Source organism: Amblyraja radiata, chromosome 9 (genome assembly GCF_010909765.2).
Source record: "Amblyraja radiata isolate CabotCenter1 chromosome 9, sAmbRad1.1.pri, whole genome shotgun sequence".
Taxonomy (NCBI): Eukaryota; Metazoa; Chordata; class Chondrichthyes; order Rajiformes; family Rajidae; genus Amblyraja; species Amblyraja radiata.
Genome location: NC_045964.1, coordinates 43,091,631 through 43,115,455, shown reverse-complemented (window position 1 = coordinate 43,115,455; position 23,825 = coordinate 43,091,631). Strand labels below are relative to the sequence as shown.

The 23,825-nt window shown below is 42.7% G+C and overlaps 1 protein-coding gene and 1 long non-coding RNA gene across 2 annotated transcripts in view; one reads left to right on the top strand and one right to left on the bottom strand.

Moving 5' to 3' along the window:
* psma3 (proteasome 20S subunit alpha 3) overlaps positions 1 to 2,634 on the top strand; it is a 22,496-nt gene extending 19,862 nt beyond the window's left edge. Inside the window, exons 9-11 of the mRNA XM_033027198.1 lie at positions 1,851 to 1,918; positions 2,365 to 2,429; positions 2,516 to 2,634. Coding sequence (XP_032883089.1) covers positions 1,851 to 1,918; positions 2,365 to 2,429; positions 2,516 to 2,560 — 178 coding nt within the window. The 3' untranslated portion in view covers positions 2,561 to 2,634. The remainder of the gene's footprint in view (positions 1 to 1,850; positions 1,919 to 2,364; positions 2,430 to 2,515) is intronic.
* LOC116977024 overlaps positions 1 to 23,825 on the bottom strand; it is a 24,660-nt gene extending 835 nt beyond the window's left edge. Inside the window, exon 1 of the long non-coding RNA XR_004413104.1 lies at positions 23,626 to 23,825. This is a non-coding gene — a long non-coding RNA (uncharacterized LOC116977024). The remainder of the gene's footprint in view (positions 1 to 23,625) is intronic.

Below are 23,825 nucleotides of genomic sequence, written 5' to 3'. Positions count from 1 at the left end.
AATATCTCTATGCAATGAAAAACTCTGTATGTAAAAACCTTATAACTTAGTGGTGAATTAACAGGAGCATGACAAATTGGCACAGAAGGCAACAGCCACCAGTGGAGCATACAGGTCAAATCCATGCCCCCTTAACTACTTGAGTGAATTTGTAACAAATCCAGAAGATCTCCTATATTTAATGAATTCATCAATACTGCTTTTTATTATCTCCACACTACCCTTCACTGAACTGTTTGGTAATGAAAAAAACTTTCCTTGTATTTCTTATCTGAACCAACATTGATTATTTCCATTTTGTTTCAACCATTGCTCCAATAGCACAATAACTACTCTCATCCAACTTCTGCAGGTGAAACTAATCATTGCTAGAGCTCTTCTGGTAAATCTTTTCTGCATCATGTTTTGGAGCCTTCAATCCTTAAGTGAGTGATTGGAATGCAATACAGTTCCAGCCTTGCCTTCTCTTTTTGAACTCCATCTCTATTTATCAATTCCATGCTTTATTAACCATTATCTGATCTCCTTCCACTTTCCTGCAGTATGCACTTGGCTCCCTTTGTTCCTGTAGCTTCTTTGAATTGCACACATTCTGATCTACGTTCTATCTGCTAAAATCACTTAATATTAAACTAAATTTCCCAGTTTCTTGTCCTCATTCACTGTACTTTGCCATCTTGCAGACTGTTTCAATTCAAGCCGTCCACAAACAGACCCTGCACATTCCCTATCCAATATTATAAAGCCTTGGTCCCAACGTTAACATACTTTGGTGTTTAAAAACAGTTTCTCCCTCTTGTTTTCTGCCAATTTCCTATTTGTACGCTCTGAGTAATGGGAACTACATACATCCTGACATCTATCATTCAGTGTACAGTGACCAAAAATGGTACAACTTACAAGATGCATAATAATAACTAATTCACATTTTGCAGACTTGTAGGTGGTAACAAACTGCACCTGCGGCTTTGTTCGACCACAAATTTAACAACAGTTGCACTGCATTAGAAGTATCACCGCTCAAATAATTCGGTGAAGAACCCATTCATGAAGGTGGCTCAACAGCATCTTTGTGGGCAAAAGGCTTGTGCATTAAGTGCTTGACTTGTCAATGCCTCCATGTTTGTAAAGTAGATTTTTCGTGATCATGGTAATAGAAAATGGTGGAAATTAAAACCATGCTGAGGTGTAAACCAAGCACTTCAGATTTTCAGCATGCTTTTCTCTTTTGTATTTTCCAATGGTTAGATAAATGGTTAAACTGCTCAGCGTAAGCATTGGAATCCCTTACCTACCCAATTGGGAGTTGGTAAGGCTGATGAGTAAATTAGATTTCTGCATTCTGTTTTGCTTTTAACCTGCATTACTGCCAGCCCAATGAGCAGGGTAGTGACATTCTGCACTGCTACTCGCAAAGGGAATGTAGATGTGTGATAATGCCTTTTAGAGTCTTAACTGCTAAATCTAAAATAATTTAATTGTTGCAATTGTTTAGCTTAGCTGGTCCACCAGATGGAGCACTTGGTAACATGTTTAGAAATTCAGTGGGGTGCTTTTGGCTTAGAACATTAATACTTTTTGCACACTTTTCCAAGTGCATCTCTCATTGACATTTAAGAACTAAGAGTATAAGATTAGCACAAGATTGAAAATCCATAGCCCTAGTACCAACTGCTGGTGGTCCAGGGTCTTTGAATGAAATCACAAGTTTACCAGTATACTTTCTCTCAAGTTGATGAAGGCATTTGAGAAGGTCTGGAGAAAACTCAACCTCGGGACGAATTCTTAAATGTTGTGTTTTTCCAATTTATTGCCTATTTGGTGAACTATTGTATTTGTTTAATCTCCAGAATCTACATTGTCCACGATGAAGTAAAGGATAAATCCTTCGAGTTGGAGCTCAGCTGGGTTGGAGAAAGTAATATATTTTCCTTAATTCTGTGAATACCTCTTCAAAATAACATTAATATCAAATACTCCTGTTTAAAACATTCTTTAAGCATTTGTATTTTGTCAACCAGAGGTGTGGGAAGTGACTGCATATTATATCCGAGTTTAAGACTTTGTTACAATTCCAAATTTATATCTGAACCAGTAATTTGAGCACCTTTTGTCACAACACTAAATAGACAAACTTGTGGTATGTTCAAATCTATGGAAATAGTTGATTTGCAACCTATTGTGAGCCAGGTTTATCAACTTCATTCACATGGTACTGGCTTATTTACCTGCTTAATGGAATATGATTCAGGGCATAGCTCAGTGCACAAATCAATGATGGTTGAACTACAGCTGTTACTCCACTGCATATTTATTGAGCTTAGAAATTAACATTAATGCTGATGTTTCACACTTGTTTTGCAGTTACAAATGGCAAACATGTACTTGTACCTAAAGATGTAAAAGAGGAAGCTGAAAAATATGCCAAAGTAAATTAAATTCTTATATTTACAAATTTCAATTGGTGTAGCTTTTCTGAAGGACTCTTCCTCATTGGACTTTGCTTTTTCTTTAGGAATCTCTCGAGGAAGATGATGAATCTGACGAAGACAACATGTAATTATTCCTAATATACAGTGCTGTTTGTAATGCCTCCTGCCTTTTTATTATTAAAAGCTGAAATCGCAGCATCAAGTTTGATGTGTTTTCTCATGTTTGTAAATTTGAACTTCACCAAATCCTTGGAGAAATGAAGCTGGAGACTTCCTGCTGTTAAACTGTAGTATTATTGGTCAGATTGTGACCAAAATAAAATGTAGTCCATGGACTTGATTGGTTTTGCTTAATATGTTTAATTGCAGACATTGAGGCTGCTCCATTCAAAGTAGGTTCAGTGTGGCTAAGCTTAATATGATAAAACAGCACTGGTGAGATGTCTGTGCCAAGCAAAACTAATTTAATTTTAGTTTTAAAAATACAGCATGGAAACAGGTACTTGGCCCACCGAGTCTGCACCAACCAGCGATCACCCATACAATGGGGACAGTTTACAAAAGCCAATTAACCTACACAACTGTACATCTTTATAAGGTGGGAGGAATCTGGAACACCCGGAGAAAGCCCACGTGGTCACAGGGAGAACGTACAAACTCTGTATACAGCGGCCATAGTTAGGAATGAACCCAGGTCTCTGTAAGGTAGCAACTTTACCACTGTTGCCCCAGTCACACCTGCCTGCATATGATCATTATCCGGGGTCTCCAAACTATGGCCCGCAGGCCACATCCGGCCCACCACGAGATTTTATCCGGCCTGCAGCAAGCTCCATGCGGCGGACTATTTAACGGGTTCTGAGGTAGCGTAGCTTTAGAGATGAAACACGGGAAACAGGCCCATCGAAGCGATGCCCGTACGCACTAGCACTATCCTGCAAGCACTCAGTACAAATTCAATTAACCTGCAAACGTGGAGTGTGGGAGGAAACCAGAGCACCCAGAGAGAACCCACGCAGGTACGAACTCCGTACAGACAGCACCCGTAGTCAGGATGGAACCTGGGTCTCTGGCGCTGGCCCCGTGTTGCAAAGACAAGTTGTGGAGCGAGGGAGTGAGCTAGTTGGCAGCAGGGTCGGTGTGTAGCGGTCTCCCTCCCGTGAGGGTGACCCGTGAACAGCCGCCCCTCCGGGGTGCCACACTGACCTGGACCCTTTGACTGGGTCTCCGCCGACACGGCCAGGGGAATCCCCCCCCCGCCCTCTTTTCTCTTTCTCTCTCTCCCTAGCTCTGTCTTCCCCCTCCCTTTACCCCCCTCTCTCTTGACGACCCTGAGGAGATCGGCAGCCGGCTCTGTGTGTGTATGTGCCCGATGGGCGAGCATTATGCGTGCGTGGGTCTTTGTTAATATGCCTGAGGGATGTTCACAGTGCGTGTGTATGTGTGCGAGGGAGAGAATGTGAGAGAGCCTGTATGTGTGAGTGTCAGTGTGCGGGTCTGTGTGTTTTGGTATGTGGGAGTCCGTGTGTGTGTGCGCATGTCAGTCATTTCTTTATTTTTTCCTACGGCCCACAAAAGTTTGGAGGCCCCTGATCTATATTCATGTGCCTATCTAGATGCTTCCTAAATGCCCCAATTGTATCTGCTGCCATCACTAACCCTGGCGGTATGTGTCAGGCACGCCATCTAAAGATGAACTTGCTCTGCATACCACCATAAAGCTATGTCCTCTAATATTTGATATTTCTAACCTGGGGACAAGGTAGAAATTGTCTACCCAATCAATCCATGTCTGCTCAACCTTCCGTTATAACTAATCACCCACTAATCAGGACAGCATTCTGATAGACCTCTGCACCCTCTTCAAAGCCTCATCTTTCCTGGAATGGGGTGAGCAGTACTACACGCCATACTTCAAATGTGGCCTAACCAAAGTCCTTTTAAGCTGCATCTTTGCACTTTTTTTTTGCACTTCAATCATAACAAGTTTTATTAAATTTAATTTTGTAGTTGAATGGTTAGAAACAATTAAACTTAATTTTGCAGTTCAAGTTACCAGCAGACATTATTAGAATTTAACTTCAAATTTTACTACAATTACTGTCGCTACAGGTCTTGATGTTATAGAATGATATTGCTGGAAAATGCAATCAGTTTCAACGTTAACATGTCAGAATTAAGATAGACACAAAATGCTGGAGTAACTTAGCAGGACATCTTCAGACAGAGTGCGAACCAGCATCTGCAGCTTCTTCCTACACATGTCAGAATTAAGGAGTATTGTAATACTGTGCATAACCAATAAGACAAATTGCTGCTTAGACAAACCAGACTACATTTATCCACAAAATCAAAGCTTGGATCCAATATTCCTATAAACTCTGAACATCTCATGAAATGGCTATGCTCCTTGAGTGGCTATAAAAAAAATTAAGATTTCTGACATGCCAACTAAATTGTGACATCTGCCATAAAAGCCTAAATACTTACTTTCTCAAGCGGGATAAATAATTTTAACAGTAACAATGGTTATAGCCAGTTCTATTCTCCCACCATCCTATTAAATCTATATATCTATATGGTTCATCCCCTAATACAGGGCAGCGATACTTAAATACTGCTTTCCTCAACGTGTGATTAAGTTAACCAGATTTATTTTGCCTTCACAGCAGCAGTTTATCCCTATCCCTTTAGCCCTATCTAGTTTTTGAGCAATTACTGTCTCATTAGTGGAAAGATAATAGTGGAATTAGTATGGGTTTGTTGAATAATCTTGATTACTGCGGGTGTCAGGGGTTATGGGGAGAAGGCAGGAGAATGGGGTTAGGAGGGAGAGCTAGATCAGCCATGATTGAATGGCGGAGTAGACTTGATGGGCCGATTGGAAGAAGGGGGGGGGGGGGGGAAGAAGGGGGGGGGGGGGGGAAGAAGGGGGGGGGGGAGAGGGACCCGACCAGAGACAGACCTGAGAGCTCGTTCTTCACCCGCAGTGCGTGGAACACAGACCCACTGTGACGTCATCAGCGAAAGACACTGGGTTTCCCCCCCCAAAGTTTTTTAAACATTTTCATTAACACCTCGAGAAATAAAGCATGAATTTTTCAATAAGGCGATTTCGGACTCCACGGGATAAATATGTAAAAATGCTACCGTTAGCGCGTTGTTTTTTCGAGAAGTGATTATATACACACATCCAAGATCAGAGTTTTATAATTATAAAGATAGATATGATGGCTGACAAATGATACAGAATTAACCACAGCAAATTATGCCATGTGAATGAAAGGAATAATGGCAAAAATGGATAAAGGTTGCAGACAACAAATGCGGCTCTGAATGAAACTAAGATGCCGCTAATTCATTCACAGGAGTGCAAACACTTATTTACAGAAATTATGTGGATTTGGGAATAGACAACATTACTTTATGTACCAAATGGCACCTTAGCTAGGAACGTGTCAAATTCTGATTAGCGAAAATGCCGAGGGGCTGTTAGGAAAGTGAAAGTTCAATTCAAAAACAAAAAACAGGGCTATTTACCATACATTTAAATTAGGATAGAGGAAAAAAAAGGTATTCAGATATTAGCTACAATTTAAACAGGAGGTAATACAAGTATGTCATTTTTTAATGAATACATGAAATACAACAAATTTTTAAAAGCTGATCTTGGAAATATGAAATAAAACACAGCAGGTGGAAAGAGATGCAGTAATCTGTCATAACTGGGCAAGAGGAAATTTTGTTTGACACCAGTTCATTGTGATTTTGTGAAAAAAATTATTGGAGACAATGTTTTATACATTTGGATTAAGATAATCACATGGATTCTCGAAGAATTCAAAATGTTCTCTTCCCTCTGCAAAAAGCAACATTGGCTAATCTGAGTTGTAATTCCAAGTACATCAAATAATTCCCCAACAAACTGATAAATGCATTAATTGAGCATAAGATTGGTCTTTGTTTTTATGTAATTTCTGATATGAGAGCAACACAGCATACTCTGTTTTGGCTTTTCTAATGATTGCTGGTATGTCACATGTGGATTTTAAGAAAGAACACCATACTACAAATAATAAACTCAGTAAAATTAAATACCGTGTGATAAAAGTAGTTGTGGCTGCTTGGATATAAATTAGGACAGGCACATGGACAGGAAAGTTTAAGGGATATGAGGCAAACACAAGGACTAGCTCATGAGGGCATCTTGGTTGGCATAGACAAACTGAGCTGAAGGTCTATTTTAAATTCCAAGTTCTAAATTGGCAAAGCAAAATGCTTTTGGCCAATAGCCACATTTCCACACTTGGGATTTGTATTATCACTAGCCTTTCCAATAAATGTTAACGGTTTTCATATGGGTCTGAGGACTATATTTTAACGTTTACAGGTAATCAAAACTAAGAAAATATGTAATAAATAATCAAGACAGTAACAGTCTTCAGGAGAACTGAGATGAGTAAAATGAGCACATACAAAAAAAATGTATGAAAGGAAATAGGAAATAATTTATTCCACTAAAACGAGATACCATAAAATAAATGGTTCATACTTTTTAATCAACACCAAGTATATATATTGTTGAAAGGTGGCAGGTCTAATTGAAAGGATGTTAAAAAAAGATGGGATATGTGGCTTTATAAATGGCATACAGTACAAAAGCAAGGAAATTATACAAAATACTTTCTAAAAATATGGTTTGTTATCAGCTGAATGCTCTCAAAAAGGTACAGTGACTTATTAAATGCATTTTCATAGGGCATCCTAAGTCTTGTGGATGACTGGAAAATTTGCATGAACAATAATTCAACGGTTTTCCGGATTGGGGGTAGAAAAATACAGTGGCAGATGATTTTTGTTATTTGGAAGGCATTAGATATTCAGAATGTGTTAAAATAAATTATGATTGATAATGCAAATGTAGATGAGGTATGTCTTACATTTAGATATGATTAATGAGAGAAAATGCAAATATCCATTCAGCTCAAATTTTCTTGGCGCATGCCCTTAGCTGAAGCTTAGTGGTTCTCATACAAGGGTGATCTTGTCCCAAGGATGCCATCTAACGGAACTACTATCTTCGGTTCACACTGCAATCTTGCATCATTCCACTGTTTTGCACTCATTTGTATTTTTGTTGTTCAAATCATTAATATACACTTTAGACTGCGAGCTTCATGTGAACAAGGAATTCTATTGCACCCTGGTGTATGTGACTATGAACTAATCTGCACCCGAAGATGCAGGACTGTGATGTCTGAAGTCAGCTTCAGCTATGCATGGCCGCGTCAATATGTCCTAGCTTGGTGTCAGCATCAGTCTCAGTAGGCTATGGATGATAGTGCAGAAAACTTTGATTGATCATCCAGGATGTCCACCTAGGCAATATACATGAATAAATGCAGTTGCAAAACTGAAGTCAGTCCTCAGAATTAATTACATAATTAATTTGGCATCATTTGGAGATTTTAAAAGTGCACTTCAGGTTCCACATAATGTAAGAAAATTGCAGTGACACCATTATGCTTTCTTTAGGTCTCTCCATATTCTACTCTACTTCTCTGCTGCCGTAGGTCACGTCCTTGGGACGACAGATGGCACAATGGGCTAAGTGTTCGGCTGGCAACCGGAAGGTAGCCGGTTCGAATCCCGTTTGGAGTGCATACTGTCGTTGTGTCCTTGGGCAAGACACTTCACCCACCTTTGCCTGTGTGTGAATGTGTGTGAGTGATTGGTGGTGGTCGGAGGGGCCGTAGGCGCAGAATGGCAGCCACGCTTCCGTCAGTCTGCCCCAGGGCAGCTGTGGCTACAGAAGTAGCTTACCACCACCGAGTGTGACTGAGGAGTGAATGAATAATGCGATGTAAAGCGCCTTGAGTATTAGAAAGGCGCTATATAAATCCCATCCATTATTATTATTATCACATTTTCTCTGCTGATAAAATATGCCCAAGCAACCTTACCATGGTCTAAACTACTCCCATGGCCTCTGTTCATGTCATTACATCAACACTTCTTGAATCTGCCAAGCCTACTTCTCGCTCTGCACCTTTTGGCTGTTTCAATACAATTTCTCTGTAGACAAGAGATATCCAGTATATCAGAATTATTTTGTAACAGATACTGAATAAACAAGAAACTTGTAATATTTATCTTGTCCCACCTCCTCATAATTGTAAATAGGCTGGGACCTCCTCATAATTGTAAATAGGCTGGGGCATCTCAGTGCATCGATGCCACTACTCAACATTAAGAATCATGCCAACAGATTCACATTTATTACAGAATCAAAGAGTACAGTAATACCTCAATAAGCTCTTGATAAATATGTTTCTAGTAAATAGGAGCGCTAAATGAAACAGCGCTCTACAGGGTCTTCATTATAACAGTGTTTCGTCATCCACCCAAATGCAAAGCACATCTTTCATTTCCCCCAAAATATGCTCCTTGAGTCACCTTCTTTGTAGATAACTGTGAGGTCGTCATGGCAGATGCTTTTATCTTATCTGCATTTTTTAATAATGGTGTAAACATTGATGTAGCCAAAAGAAGGCTTTAAAGAAGGCAGCAGCACAATGCAGGGTAATGCTAAATGTGGTACTAACATATACAGAATCTCAACAACACTGATTTTAAACTGATAAATCAATGCACTTTGAAAGGGGGTAACTAGATCAAATCAGGTAAAATCAATCTGCTCATCTGCACGAGACCAGCTTATATCAGTGAAAATGTAATAGCCATGGGGTAAGTGGCTATGCGAATGTGAATTTATTCAAAAGACATTAATGCAGGTACTTCGACAGGAAAGGTTCGGAGTTATATGGGTCAAACACAGACGAATGGGACAAGCTTCACCACAATGAACTTTAAAAAAACAAGATTGTCTAGCACTTGGCTAGAAAAGGAATATCGGGAAAAACACAATAAGCCCATGCATTCAACAAAAAACAACTATTATATTGCCTAAACTGTGTTTATAAGATTCAAAGATAGAAGAGCAAATATGTACTAAAGTTTGAGAAGTGCAAAAGTAACAACATAGAAAAATAGGTGCAGGAGTAGGCCATTTGGCCCTTCGAGCCAGCCATTCAATATGATCATGGTTGATCATCTGAAATCAGTACCCTGTTACCACTTTTTTCCCCATATCCCTTGATTCCTTTAGCCCCAAGAACTAAACCTAACTCGCTCTTGAAAACAAGGCAGTAGTTGTAGGGGATTTCTGTTAACCCAACATCAATTGGATAGATGTATGTAGGAAGGAACTGCTGACCCTTCTTCACTCGACCCAAAACATCACCCATTCCTCCTCTCCAGTGATGCTGCCTGTGCCGCTGAGTTACTCCAGCATTTTCAGTTCTTTCCTACACAAGGAATTGCAGATGCTAATTTAAACAGAAGATAAGACACAAAAAGCTGCAGTAACCTAGCGGGTCAGACAACATCTCTGGAGAAAAGGAATAGATGACCTTTATGGTTTTCACACAGAGAATGGTGAATCTCTGGAACTCCCTGCCACAGAGGGTAGTCGAGGCCAGTTCATTGGCTATATTTAAGAGGGAGTTAGATGTGGCCCTGGTGGCTAAGGGGATCAGAGGGTATGGAGAGAAGGCAGGTACGGGATACTGAGTTGGATGATCAGCCATGATCATATTGAATGGCGGTGCAGGCTCGAAGGGCCGAATGGCCTACTCCTGCACCTAATTTCTATGTTTCTATGTTGAGAAACAGAGCAAAGGACAGATTTTTATTAATGCAGTCTAGAGAACATTTTCAATCATTACACTGCAAGCCCACCTCAAGAGATGGACTTCAATGGACTTTATAGGAATGAATTTGGCAAGCAAAATGGGTAGCAGTAATGGAATTAATTTAGATTAGAATTTGAAGAAGGGTCCCGTTCCAAAATGTCACCGATCCATTCCCACCAGAGATGCTGCCTGACCTGCTGAGTTCCACCAGCACTTGTGTTTTGCTTAAGATTCTATTTTCTGAGGTACCTTGTGTCTTCATTTAGAGTCTGCCCAGTTATGGAAAAGTATAAAGATATACCCGGCTGCTGGGTTCCCTGCAGCTCGATTAGATCTAGCCCAGCTCTAAGTTGTCCAGCTTGCGAATCGGACGCACCCTGCAGTGTCATGGAGTGGCAGTGGAGGACACCATCGCTCAGGCAGGCTGATCCTTGAAACTCCAACCCAATGCCACCACCGGGACAATGGGCCTTATGGGCCAAGTTAAGACTCTAACATGGTTAACAACCCTGAATTTGAAGGATACAAGATGGCACCGGGAATATGGCGACTCTTGTGTGCATAGTTCCCTGAAGGTGGAATCTCATGTAGATAGGGTGGTAAAGAAAGCTTTTGGTGTGCTGGCCTTTATAAATCAGAGCATTGAGTATAGAAGTTGGGATGTAATGTTAAAATTGTACAAGGCATTGGTGAGGTCAATTCTGGAGTACGGTGTACAATTTTGGTCGCCAAATTATCGGAAAGATGTCAACAAAATAGAGAGAGTACAGAGGAGATTTACTAGAATGTTGCCTGGGTTTCAGCAACTAAGTTACAGAGAAAGGAGGCCCGCGACCGTTGGAGCGAGTGGAGGAGGGTCAGGGCGGTGAGTATATAAATCGAGCGCGGGGCTTGCTTTTACAGAGGCCCGCGACCGTTGGAGCGAGAGGAGGAGGGTCAGGGCGGTGAGTATATAAATCGAGCGCGGGGCTTGCTTTTACGGAGGCCCGCAACCTTTGGAGCGAGTGGAGGAGGGTCAGGGCGGTGAGTATATAAATCGAGCGCGGGGCTTGCTTTTACAGAGGCCCGCGACCGTTGGAGCGAGTGGAGGAGGGTCAGGGCGGTGAGTATATAAATCGAGCGCGGGGCTTGCTTTTACAGAGGCCCGCGACCGTTGGAGCGAGTGGAGGAGGGTCAGGGCGGGGAGTATATAAATCGAGCGCGGGGCTTGCTTTTACAGAGGCCCGCGACCGTTGGAGCGAGTGGAGGAGGGTCAGGGCGGTGAGTATATAAATCGAGCGCGGGGCTTGCTTTTACAGAGGCCCGCGACCGTTGGAGCGAGTGGAGGAGGGTCAGGGCTTACCAAAGTCTGTAACGTTCCACACTTCATAGGGAGGGTTCTGGTGGAAGCCGCTGATTGGTGGAAGCAGACTAGAGGAAGCAGCTGATTGGGTGCAACCTCAGGTTAGCATTTCTGCTGTCTGGTTAAAGGTACAGTGCTTTTTGTTTATATAATAAAGGTGCAGTTTAAAGATCAAGAGAGAGCAGCTGTTGTGAGTCAGATACCTGCTGATTTCTCCCAGCAGTTTCTATTGTATTATACTTGTATTGGATCCAGGGTAAGGCGGGAGAATGACAGCCAGAGCAGTGTACTGTTCGGGATGTCAGATGTGGGAGGTCATGGTGTCGGATGGCCCTCCAGACGTCCACATCTGCACCAGGTGCAGCGAGATGGGGCTCCTAAGGGACCGTATTAGGATCCTGGAGCAGCAGCTCGATGACCTCTGTCTGGTCAGGGAGAGTGAGGAGGTCATAGAGGGGAGTTATAGGGAGGTGGTCACTCCAAAACCACAGAAGAGAGACATGTGGGTCACGCTAAGGAAGGGCAAGGGGCAGAGGCAGGGACGAGTGAGTACTCCAATGTCGGTACACCTTGCAAATAAGTACTCCTGTTTGAGTACGGATGGGGGTGACAGCTTGCCCGGGGGTAGCGAGAGCAGACGGGCCTCCAGCACAGAGACCGGCCCTGTTACTCCTGAAGGTAGGGACAAAAAGAAGAGGGCAATAGTAATTGGGGACTCTATTGTTAGGGGGTCGGATAGGCGATTCTGTGGACGCAGTCGGTAGACCAGGATGGTGGTCTGCCTCCCTGGTGCCAAGGTCTCGGACGTGTCTCAACGCGTCCAAGATATCCTGAAATCAGAGGGAGAGGAGCCTGAGGTCGTGGTACATATAGGTACCAATGACATAGGTAAAAAAAGGGAAGAGGTCCTGAAGGGAGAATTTAGGGAGTTGGGAGGAGAGTTAAAGAAAAGGACCAAAAAGGTAACACTCAGGATTACTGCCTGTGCCACGCGACAGTGAGAGTAGGAATGGAGCGAGGTGGAGGATAAATGCGTGGCTGAAAGAATGGTGCAGAGGGCAGGGATTCAAGTTTCTGGATCATTGGGACTTCTTTTGGGGAAGGTGGGACCTGTACAGAAAGGATGGGTTGCACTTAAACCCGAGGGGGACCAATATCCTGGCGGGGAAATTTGCAAAGGCTACTGGGGAGACTTTAAACTAGAATGGTTGGGGCGAGGGACTCAAATAGAGAAAGCTAGTAGACAGAATGGGAGGCAGGAAGCAGAAAAGGGAAGCACTCGGACACAAGAGGAGAAAGAAAAAAAAGGAAATAAACAGAGAATAAGAGGCGGGGGGTTTCTTAAATGTGCATATTTTAATGCTAGGAGCATTGTAAGAAAGGTGGATGAGCTTAGAGTCTGGATAGACACCTGGAAGTATGATGTTGTGGCGATCAGTGAAACATGGTTGCAGGAGGGCTGTGATTGGAAACTAAATATTCCAGGATTTCGTTGCTTCAGGTGTGATAGAATTGGAGGGGCAAGAGGTGGAGGTGTTGCTTTGCTAGTCAGGGAAGATATTACAGCAGTGCTTTGGCAGGATAGATTGGAGGGCTCATCTAGGGAGGCTATTTGGGTGGAACTGAGAAGTGGGAAAGGTGTAGCAACACTTAGAGGGGTGTATTATAGACCGCCAAATGGGGATCGAGAATTGGAAGAGCAAATATGTAAGGAGATAGCAGATATTAGTAGTAAGCACAAAGTAGTGATTGTGGGAGATTTCAACTTTCCACACATAGACTGGGAAACACATTCGGTAAATGGGCTGGATGGTTTGGAGTTTGTAAAATGTGTGCAGGATAGTTTTTTGCAGCAATACAGAGGTACCTACTAGAGGAGGGGCAGTGTTGGACCTCCTGTTAGGAAATGAGACGGGACAGGTGGCGGAGGTATGCGTTGGGGAGCACTTCGGGTCCAGTGATCACAATACCATTAGTTTCAATATAATTATGGAGATGGTCAGAACTGGACCTAGGGTTGAGATTTTTGATTGGAGAAAGGCTAACTTTGATGAGATGCGAAATGATTTAAAAGGAGTGAACTGGGACATTTTGTTTTATAGGAAGGATGTAGAAGAGAAATGGAGGACATTTAAAGGGGAAATTTTAAGAGTACAGAATCTTTATGTTCCTGTTCGGTTGAAAGGAAACAGTAAGAATTGGAAAGAGCCATGGTTTTCAAGGGAAATTGGACATCTTGTTCGGAAAAAGAGGGAGATCTACAATAGTTATAGGCAGCATGGAGTAAATGAGGTGCTTGACGAGTATAAGGAATGTAAAAAGAATCTTAAGAAAGAAATTAGAAAAGCTAAAAGAAGACATGAGATTGCTTTGGCAAGTAAGGTGAAAGTAAATCCAAAGGGTTTCTACAGCTATATTAATAGTAAAAGGATAACGAGGGATAAAATTGGTCCATTGGAGAGACAGAGTGGACAGCTATCTGCAGAGCCAAAAGAGATGGGGGAGATATTGAACAATTTCTTTTCTTCGGTATTCACCAAGGAGAAGGATATTGAATTATGTGAGGTAAGGGAAACTAGTAGAGTAGCTATGGATACTATGAGTATCAAAGTAAAAGAAGTACTGACACTTTTGAAAAATATAAAAGTGGATAAGTCTCCAGGTCCTGATAGGATATTCCCTAGGACATTGAGGGAAGTTAGTGTAGAAATAGCCGGGGCTATGACAGAAATATTCAAATGTCATTAGAAACGGGAATAGTCCCCGAGGATTGGCGTACTGCGCATGTTGTTCCATTGTTTAAAAAGGGTTCTAAGAGTAAACCTAGCAATTATAGGCCTGTTAGTTTGACTTCAGTGGTGGGCAAATTAATGGAAAAGATACTTAGAGATAATATATATAAGCATCTGGATAAACAGGGTCTGATTAGGAACAGTCAGCATGGATTTGTGCCTGGAAGGTCATGTTTGACTAATCTTCTTGAATTTTTTGAAGAGGTTACTAGGGAAATTGACTGAGGGTAAAGCAGTGGATGTTGTCTATATGGACTTTAGTAAGGCCTTTGACAAGGTTCCTCATGGAAGGTTGGTTAAGAAGGTTCAACTGTTGGGTATAAATGCAGGAGTAGCAAGATGGATTCAACAGTGGCTGAATGGGAGAAGCCAGAGGGTAATGGTGGATGGTTGTTTGTCGTGTTGGAGGCAGGTGACTAGTGGGGTGCCTCAGGGATCGGTGTTGGGTCCTTTGTTGTTTGTCATGTACATCAATGATCTGGATGAAGGTGTGGTAAATTGGATTAGTAAGTATGCAGATGATACCAAGATAGGGGGTGTTGTGGATAATGAAGAGGATTTCCAAAGTCTACAGAGTGATTTAGGCCATTTGGAAGAATGGGCTGAAAGATGGCAGATGGAGTTTAATGCTGATAAATGTGAGGTGCTACACCTTGGCAGGACAAATCAAAATAGGACGTACATGGTAAATGGTAGGGAATTGAAGAATACAGTTGAACAGAGGGATCTGGGAATAACCGTGCATAGTTCCTTGAAGGTGGAATCTCATATGGATAGGGTGGTAAAGAAAGCTTTTGGTATGCTAGCCTTTATAAATCAGAGCATTGAGTATAGAAGCTGGGATGTAATGTTAAAATTGTACAAGGCATTGGTGAGACCAAATCTGGAGTATGGTGTACAATTTTGGTCGCCCAATTATAGGAAGGATGTCAATAAAATAGAGAGAGTACAGAGGAGATTTACTAGAATGTTGCCTGGGTTTCAACAACTAAGTTACAGAGAAAGGTTGAATAAGTTAGGTCTTTATTCTCTGGAGCGCAGAAGGTTAAGGGGGGACTTGATAGAGGTCTTTAAAATGATGAGAGGGATAGACAGAGTTGACGTGGATAAGCTTTTTCCATTGAGAGTAGGGAAGATTCAAACAAGAGGACATGACTTGAGAATTAAGGGACAGAAGTTTAGGGATAACATGAGGGGGAACTTCTTTACTCAGAGAGTGGTAGCTGTGTGGAATGAGCTTCCAGTGGAAGTGGTGGAGGCAGGTTTGATTTTATCATTTAAAATTAAATTGGATAGGTATATGGACGGGAAAGGAATGGAGGGTTGGAATGGAGGGTTATGGTCTGAGTGCAGGTAGATGGGACTAGGGGAAGAATAATTGTCGGCACGGACTAGAAGGGCCGAGATGGCCTGTTTCCATGCTGTAATTGTTATATGGTTATATGGTGCTGTCTCAGTGTAATCTACTACTGTCACATTCTTGTACTCAAGCTTGATGGTGCCCAAGTATAGTAAGATTTTTACTGAACTATACAAAATAATTTTGCTGTGCCTAGGTATACATGACATTAAAGTACCTTTAATGTCATTTGCTACGATATATAGGAGACAAAATCTCACTTGTTTATGGCATTGGTTCCTTTTGCGTTTGGTACCTTTTTGTTTGTGTGGGTTTCTAATAAACAGTTAATTATAAATCTCTGCACCCAGGTCTCGCTGTACCCCCCCCCCCGTACCTAACCTAACCCCATTGAGATAATAATCTGCCCCCTTGTTTTAGCCACCAAAGTGGATAACCTCACAGTTATCAATATTATACTGCATCTGCCCACTCACTCAACCTGTCCAGGTCACCCTGCAACCTCCTAACATCCGCTTCACAGTTCACACTGCCACCCATCCGTATCATCCACAAACTTGCTAGTGTTTCTCCTAATTCCCTCTTCCAAATCATTAATATATATGGTAAGCATTTGCGGCCCCAACATCAAGCCTTGCGGCACTCCACGCACCACTGCCTGTCCTTCTGAAAAGGACCTGTTCACTCCTACTCTTTGCTTCCTGTCTGCTAACCAATTTTCTACCCACGTCAACACCCTACCCCCAATACCATGTGCTCTAATTTCAGTCACCCGTGCGGGACCTTATCAAAGGCTTTCTGAAAGTCTAGATGCACTACATCCACTGGCTCCCCATCATCCATTTTACTTGTCACATTTGAGCAGACAATAAGAGTAACACAGAATACAAATCCTTTCATGTTTCTCGTATATTATTCCTGTACCTGGTATATTATTGTCACATGTACCAAGACACTGAAAAGCTTTTTTTAGTGTGATATCCAGTCGTCATACTGTACAACAGTATAATCAACCCCTACACAAGTACAATAGGTTGAGCAATGAAAAATACCAGAGTGTAGAATATCAGATCTACACCCTAGCTTATATTCAGTTGTCTGATTACAGCGGGGGGGGAAAGCTGTTCCTGAAACTGGTATCACATGCTTTCAAGCTTCTGTATATTCTACCTTCTCTGAGAGTTGCCATCTTGCTGTAGTGGAACATCTTGTGTGCCTCTGATCCTTAGAGCTAAACGATCTGCAGCTATGATCGAGGCAGGATCACTCATAAAGAGTGGGTCAAAGAAGAAATTCATGACAAAGTGTGTCCCACGAAAAAGACCCCAGATGGAAGATGGTGGTTGGACAGCAGGTTCAGCTTCACAATGCCAGAGAAGGTACAAGAACACTGCAGTAGACAGAGGCTGGCAAATGTCATGGGATCCAGTTGTTGGCCCTGATCTGCCTCTGTCAGGGACCATGTGCTCCACGCACCAGTCTTCCCACACTACACAGGAATCCACTTGTAGGGACATATCACCCAAGACCCACAGAAAGGACCCAGCAGAAGGACAATCTTACTCAATAGAAAAGAGAATGACTGGGTTGAAAAAGGTCCTTGATTATGCTTGCTGCTTTCCCCGAGGCAATGTGGTCTCGATGGTGGAGAAGCTGAGCTGTATGACTAATTAGGTATGAATCTGGGTTCGATTATGCCAGTTCACCTTGGTTCACCGGTGGGCCCCCGAGGATGTGATTTGACCACTGTGTCTAGGGGACTCTTTATTGAGATAGGTCCCTACTTGGCACTTACACAGTACAAATGTTTAGCCACTTAACAGCAAAAGACAGAATGTTTTCTTACCTTTCGCCATGAGTGCATGGACTGCTTAAATTTGGGATGTTACAAATAGAACAAATAAAATCAACAGTAAGTATCCCCGCTTATGAAATCATGGAAATAACTCCCTAATGAAGCTAAGACAGCTGGGCCCAGGGGTTTATCTCAAGAATCCCTGCAACAAACACCTTGAAATGATTGGCTCTCAACAAGTACCTTATATTATGATAGAAAGGATCCAGTGAATAAGGAAGTTACTCTATTTGCCAATGACTTGAATTGTTTTACTGGGGGCCATTGATATTATTACAAAACAACAGATTTTTTTGATAAGAGCTCCTTATTGGACAACAAGGATAGTTGATAGGGATATCTGTACATTTTCCAGCACTTCACATGTGATTGCAGATAGACCAATGAAATATGAGTGACGCTTTGTACTGCTTTTAAAGTGCAAAACGTACAAAAACAGCATCGCATTTTATGGGGCAACTATAGTCACAACTGACTTGAGTACGTGCTCAACGCAGCTCCCAGCATGAAATGTGCAGAAAGGAACTGCAGATGCTGGTTTAAAACGAAGATAGACTCAAAATGCTGGCGTAACCTAGCGGGACAGGCAGCAGCTCTAGAGAGAAGGAATGGGTGACGTTTTGGGTCGAGACCCTTCTTCAGACTGAGAGTCAGGGTAGAGGGAGACAGAGATAGGGAAGATATGTAAATAATCTCTTATGTAGCAGGTGCCTCGCTGCCCCAGGTGCTCCTCTTTCCTCCCACATTCTAAAGACAGACAGGTAAATTCTCCCTAATGCGAAATTATACTGCTAGTGTACAGGGAAATCACGGGTCAGTGCTGACTCAGTGGGCCAAATGGTGTGTTTCCACGCTGTATCTCTAAACTACGTTAACGAAAACTAAACCCTTCACCTTCAAATGACATATGAAGGACTATTTATATTGTTGCGCTGGATTTGACTTAATACAACATTAAATTGAGTCTTCTTACAGTTTTCATAGGCCCCCTCGGCCATAACTGACTGTGGGTGATACATCCTAGTTGTTGGCTGCTTGCTCCAAACCTCGGTTAGAGCAGCGACGTTTGTGGCTGAAGAGACCAATGCGGGAGTGACAGTCTCTGTTGCAAAGGTGACATGTGTGTGGTCTCTGGTTTGTTGAAGTTGCTGCGCTCCTTTCTGCACACCTGCTTGACTACCGCTGCGTTCAACAGTTCCTCCTCCCCCGTTTTGAGGTGTTGGTTCAGGGTACCTCTCCACCTCGTGCAGTCAGCTGCAAGGCTCTCCCAGGACTCCACATCGATGTCGAGCGCCTTCATATTGCTCTTGCAGACATCCTTGTAACGTAGCTGGGGGCAGCCGATGGTTCTCCTTCCAGATGTCAGCTCTCCATAGAGGATGTCTTTTGGAATACGGCCATCCTCCATGCAGTGGACATGGCCCAGCCACCGCAGTCTGCGCTGCCCGAGTAGAGTGTACATACTGGGAAGGCCAGCGCGAGACAGGATCTCGGCGTTGGACACTGTCTTCCCAGGATACGGCGGATGCTTCAAAGGTGGAAGGTGCTGAGTCTTCTCTCCTGCCTGGCACATGTAGTCCATGTCTCACTGCCGTACAGCAGCGTGCTGTTGACACAGGAGTTGTAGACTGCTATCTTCGTCTTCACTGTCAGCTTTGGGTTGGTCCACACTCGAGTTGTGAGGTGAGCGAGAGTTGTAGCTGCCTTCCCGATCCTCTTATCAATCTCTGTGTCCAAGGAGCGGTTGTCGGTGATGGTGGAGCTGAGGTATGTGAACTGATGGACGGCATCAAGTTCATAGTCATCGATGGTGATGACAGGTGGCGCCTCGGTATTCTGCCCCAAGACGTTCGTCTTCTTCAGGCTGATGGTCAGCCCGAAGTCCTTGCATGCCCGATAGAAGCGGTCTGTCAATGACAGTAGATCCTGCTGGGTGTGGGACACAACTGCAGCGTCGTCGGCAAACAACATGTCTTTGATGAGAGCTTCATGTACTTTTGTCTTTGCTCCGAGGTGGGTGAGGTTGAAGAGCTTACCATCTGATCTAGTACACAGGTAGATCCCCTCTGTTGCTGTGCCGAAGGCATGTTTCAGGAGCAGGGGGAAGAAAATCCCAAAGAGTGTGGGAGCAAGGACGCAGCAAACAAAAACCTGTTAAATTGAGACCCAATTTGATTTTTTCTCAACAACCCTTGAAATATTGAAACTTTGAATCATTCTCCACCTGCCTCCCTGAATGCATTGCCAATAACATAATCTAGGACAAAATAATCACTCGAATATCAATAGATCAACTGTCTTAAAAAAACTCACTCCCTTCGACACTGTACATCGTATAAACTCACCAAAGCTTTCTCAAGTGCAATTTGAATAACAATTTTTTTATTTATACAGTATGTTTTAGGACTTTCCAATGCGCTTTATAATTCTGAAACATAGCTAAGTTTGTAATGGAAGAAACACAGTAGTCAATTTGTGCTTAGCTAAGCTCCACAAACAGCAATGAGATAATGACCAGCTAATCTGTTTGAATGATTTTGGCTGAACAACACATAAGGACATGGACACACAATTCTGTACCCGTGGGAAAGCTGCGGGATATTTACTAAGCTTACATTAAAAACATACCATTTGCTTGGAATTTGCTAAATTTTCTCCATATCTAGATAACAGAAATTACCTGTGTAACTACATCATGCTGCAATCAAAGAAGAAGCACTTCTCACATCCCTGACCAGAGGAATAAGGAGTGCTAATGGAAATTCCAAAAACGAAATGCCCTGCTATTTTCTCAGTCAGTGTAGTTTTGATGCAAACAAGGTGAATTAGAGCACTGTGGACTACAGTATGTTTTTAAACTTGGAAAAATAGCAAACTGAGGTAATTGGTTGAAACTTAATCATCTGGTTTTACTGTTAAATGACAATTAGAGACACAATTAAATGACAATGATTTGAATAACAAGGGCTGCAGGGAAAAGCATGGTAACTACAGGCCAGTGAGTAACATCTGTGGTCAGAAAGTTATTAGAGAGTATTCTGGCGAACAAGATATACATGCATTTAGATGGACAAGGGCTGATTTTGGACAGTCAACACGGGAGATCGTGTTTCACAAATCTGATTGAGCTTTTTGAAGATGCAACCAAAAAGGTCGATGAGGGCAGTGTCATGGTTGTTGTACATATGGATTTCACCAAGCCATTTGACAAGGTTTCGCATGGTTGGATGTTCTAGAAGGTTAGAACGCATAGGACCCAAGGAGCGATAACTGATTGGATAGAAAATTGGCTTTGCGGAAGGAAGCAGAGGGTAATGGTGGAAGGTCGCTATTCGGAATGGAGGCCTGTGACTAGTGGTGTGCCTCAGGGTTGGGTGCTGGGCCCATTGCTGTTTGTCATCTATATCAATGATTTGAATGAGAACGTACAAGGCACGATCAGCAAGTTTGCAGATTACATGAAAGTGGGTGATATTGTATATAGTGAAGATGGCTGTCAAAAATTACAGCAGGATCTTGATCAGTTGGGCAGGTCTGCCAAGGAATAGTTGATGGAATTTGGTACAGAAGTGTGAGGTGTTGCATTTTGGGAAGTCTAACAAAGGCAAGAGCTACACAGTGAATGGCAAGGCTCTGTGGAATGTTGTAGAGAAGAGGGATCTTGGTGTGCAGGTACATCATTTCTTGAAAGTGGCATCACAGGTAGATAAGGGTGGTCAAAAAGGCTTTCAGTACATTGGCATTCACCAGTTAGAGTATTGAGTATAGAAGTTGGGAAGTTATATTACAGCTGTACAAGACATTGGCAAGGCCAATTTTTTTTGTTTAGTTTTCTGTTCAGTTTTAGTCACCATGTTATAGCAATGTCAAGCTGGAAATGGTGCAGAGATGATTTACGGGGATGCTGGTGTGACTAGAAGGTCTAAGCTATAGGGAGAGGTTGAGCAGGATAGTACTTTATTCCTTGGCATGCAGGAGGATAAGCGGTGATCATAGAGGTGTACAAGATCATGAGGGGAATAGAATGCACAAGAGTCATGCCCAGAGTAGGGAAATCAAGAACCAGAGGATATAGGTTTAAGGGGGGGGGGGGGGGGGGAGGAGGAAAGAAGATTTAACAGGAGCATGAGGAGCAACTGTTTTTTTTTTACACAAAGGATGATGGGTGCATGGAACAAGTTGAGGCGGGTACCATCATGACGTTTATGAAACATTTGTACACGTACATGGATAAGATAGGGTGAGAGGGTTATGGGCCATGTGCCGGCAAGTGGGACTAGTTAAATGGGGCATGATGGTCAGCATGGGTAAGTTGGGCCGAACGACCTGTTTCCACGCTGTATGACTATGATTCACTATAAAATTGTATTTGGCAACAATTATCTGCAAAAGAGGACAGGCATGAAGGAGAGTTTTGGATGTTGATCCGAAAAACAACTGAAGATTCAGATTGTTCAATAGCCTTGAAATGGACCACCTCAAAAATCTACACTGTGCCAATACAAAGATGCAACATTATCTTTTGGTATAGATTTTTACATGTTTTTTTAAGACCTGCGTACTTTTAACAGCTCACCTTCATGTTGGTAATACCAAGCACATCTCGGTATAGTCACTCGAAAAATGCTGTCATGTGTTCCAATGAAGGGTTGTCGACCTGAATTGGCTGTCCTGCTTCTATCTCCAGCAGCTTCATCAATAGAACGGCACTGGAGAGAATGAATTGCTTCAAGTTCCTGAGCGTGCATGTCGCTGAAGATTTGTCCTGGGCCCAGCACAAATACAATTACAAAGAAAGCTCATCAATTTCTCTACTTCCCGAGAAGATTAAGGATATTCAGTATGTCGATGAACGCTCTAATCACACTTCTACGTGTATATGGTAGAGAGCATTCTGACAGATTGCATCACATCAAGTTCCGCAACTCATATACCCAGGAATCTAGGAATAGTAGAGTGGTTAGCATTACCATTGCAGGTATTGAATGACCCAATCATGGAAGTGAATTACAGCAGGAGCTGCCTCAAAAAGACAGCTGATATCCACATCTCCCTGGTGTAATGGTGTTGTTTGATCCACACTCCATGCCAGTTGGTGACGGTAATGCACCAAAAAAGTTGTTTGCCAACCGCCAAAAAACACTACATAGAAGAAGAAGAAGAACATCTCCCTGGCCACTCTCATCAGCAAGGTGTACAGCTGCCAAAATGCCTTGACCATCAGATTCAAGATTGCATGAAGAATTGTGCTTTTTTGTACGAGCCTGGGTTATTCATTTATTGATGTTTTATGTTATATATTATCCAAAAGTATTGTGTTTACATGCTACAAGTAACAATTTCATTATTCCATTGTTGACCAATAAACTCTTGAAACAAAGGTACCGCTCCTGCGTTGATCGCGTTCCGACACTGAACTGTTCTGCCATGTATTAATTAATTGAATCATTGATGATTGCTCACTTATCTGTGTTATTGCGTTATGCACCAAGTCAAATTCCTTGTATGTATACATACTTGGCCAATACAATTTTATTCCGATTCTAACGGGCCCACCAAGCTGCAACAAGTCAGAATTTCACCCCCCCCCCGTTGCCGGTACACATGACAATTAAACATTCTGGAGTCTGAAGAAGGATCCCGACCCGAAACGCCGTCTGTCCCTTCACCGATGTTTCCTGGCCCGCTGAGTTACTCCAGTACTATGTGTTTTGTTCAAGACCCCAGCATCAACAGTTCCATGTCACTCGCTCTCATTTTTCTATTTAAAAAAATTAATGTTAGTATAATGGTTTCCTCGCTTTGAGTGAAATACTGGTCTATTTATTCAATTGCTGAGTGATTTCTGTAACATCTGTAACATCAACGCGGCACAAATGACAGCAGCGAGTCGCTGGCCTGCGCCGCATGCACACTATTTACAGCTACAGCTGTTTCCGGGTACGTAACAAACCAACGACGCATGAACAGCCAGAGCCGCCATTGAACCTAACAACTCCCAAATGACGAGAAACGAAATAGCCTTCATTTGACCTTTTATATTTACATTTCGCAACCTTTTTCGTAGCCCGTCGCAATCCTAAAACTTACATTAGCCCGTGTTCTTATATCCGGGATGAGAAAAAGGACGAAAGACGCCACAACCAGCGGCAGAAAGACGAATGATTCCCCTGACTTGCCTCATCCTCCTCACGGTCACCGCTGCTTCGACGACGACTCGGGCAGCAAAAAGAAACCGCCACCAAGATGGCGCCCAGGCGCCTCGTCCGTCTGCGCAGGCGCACGGCTCC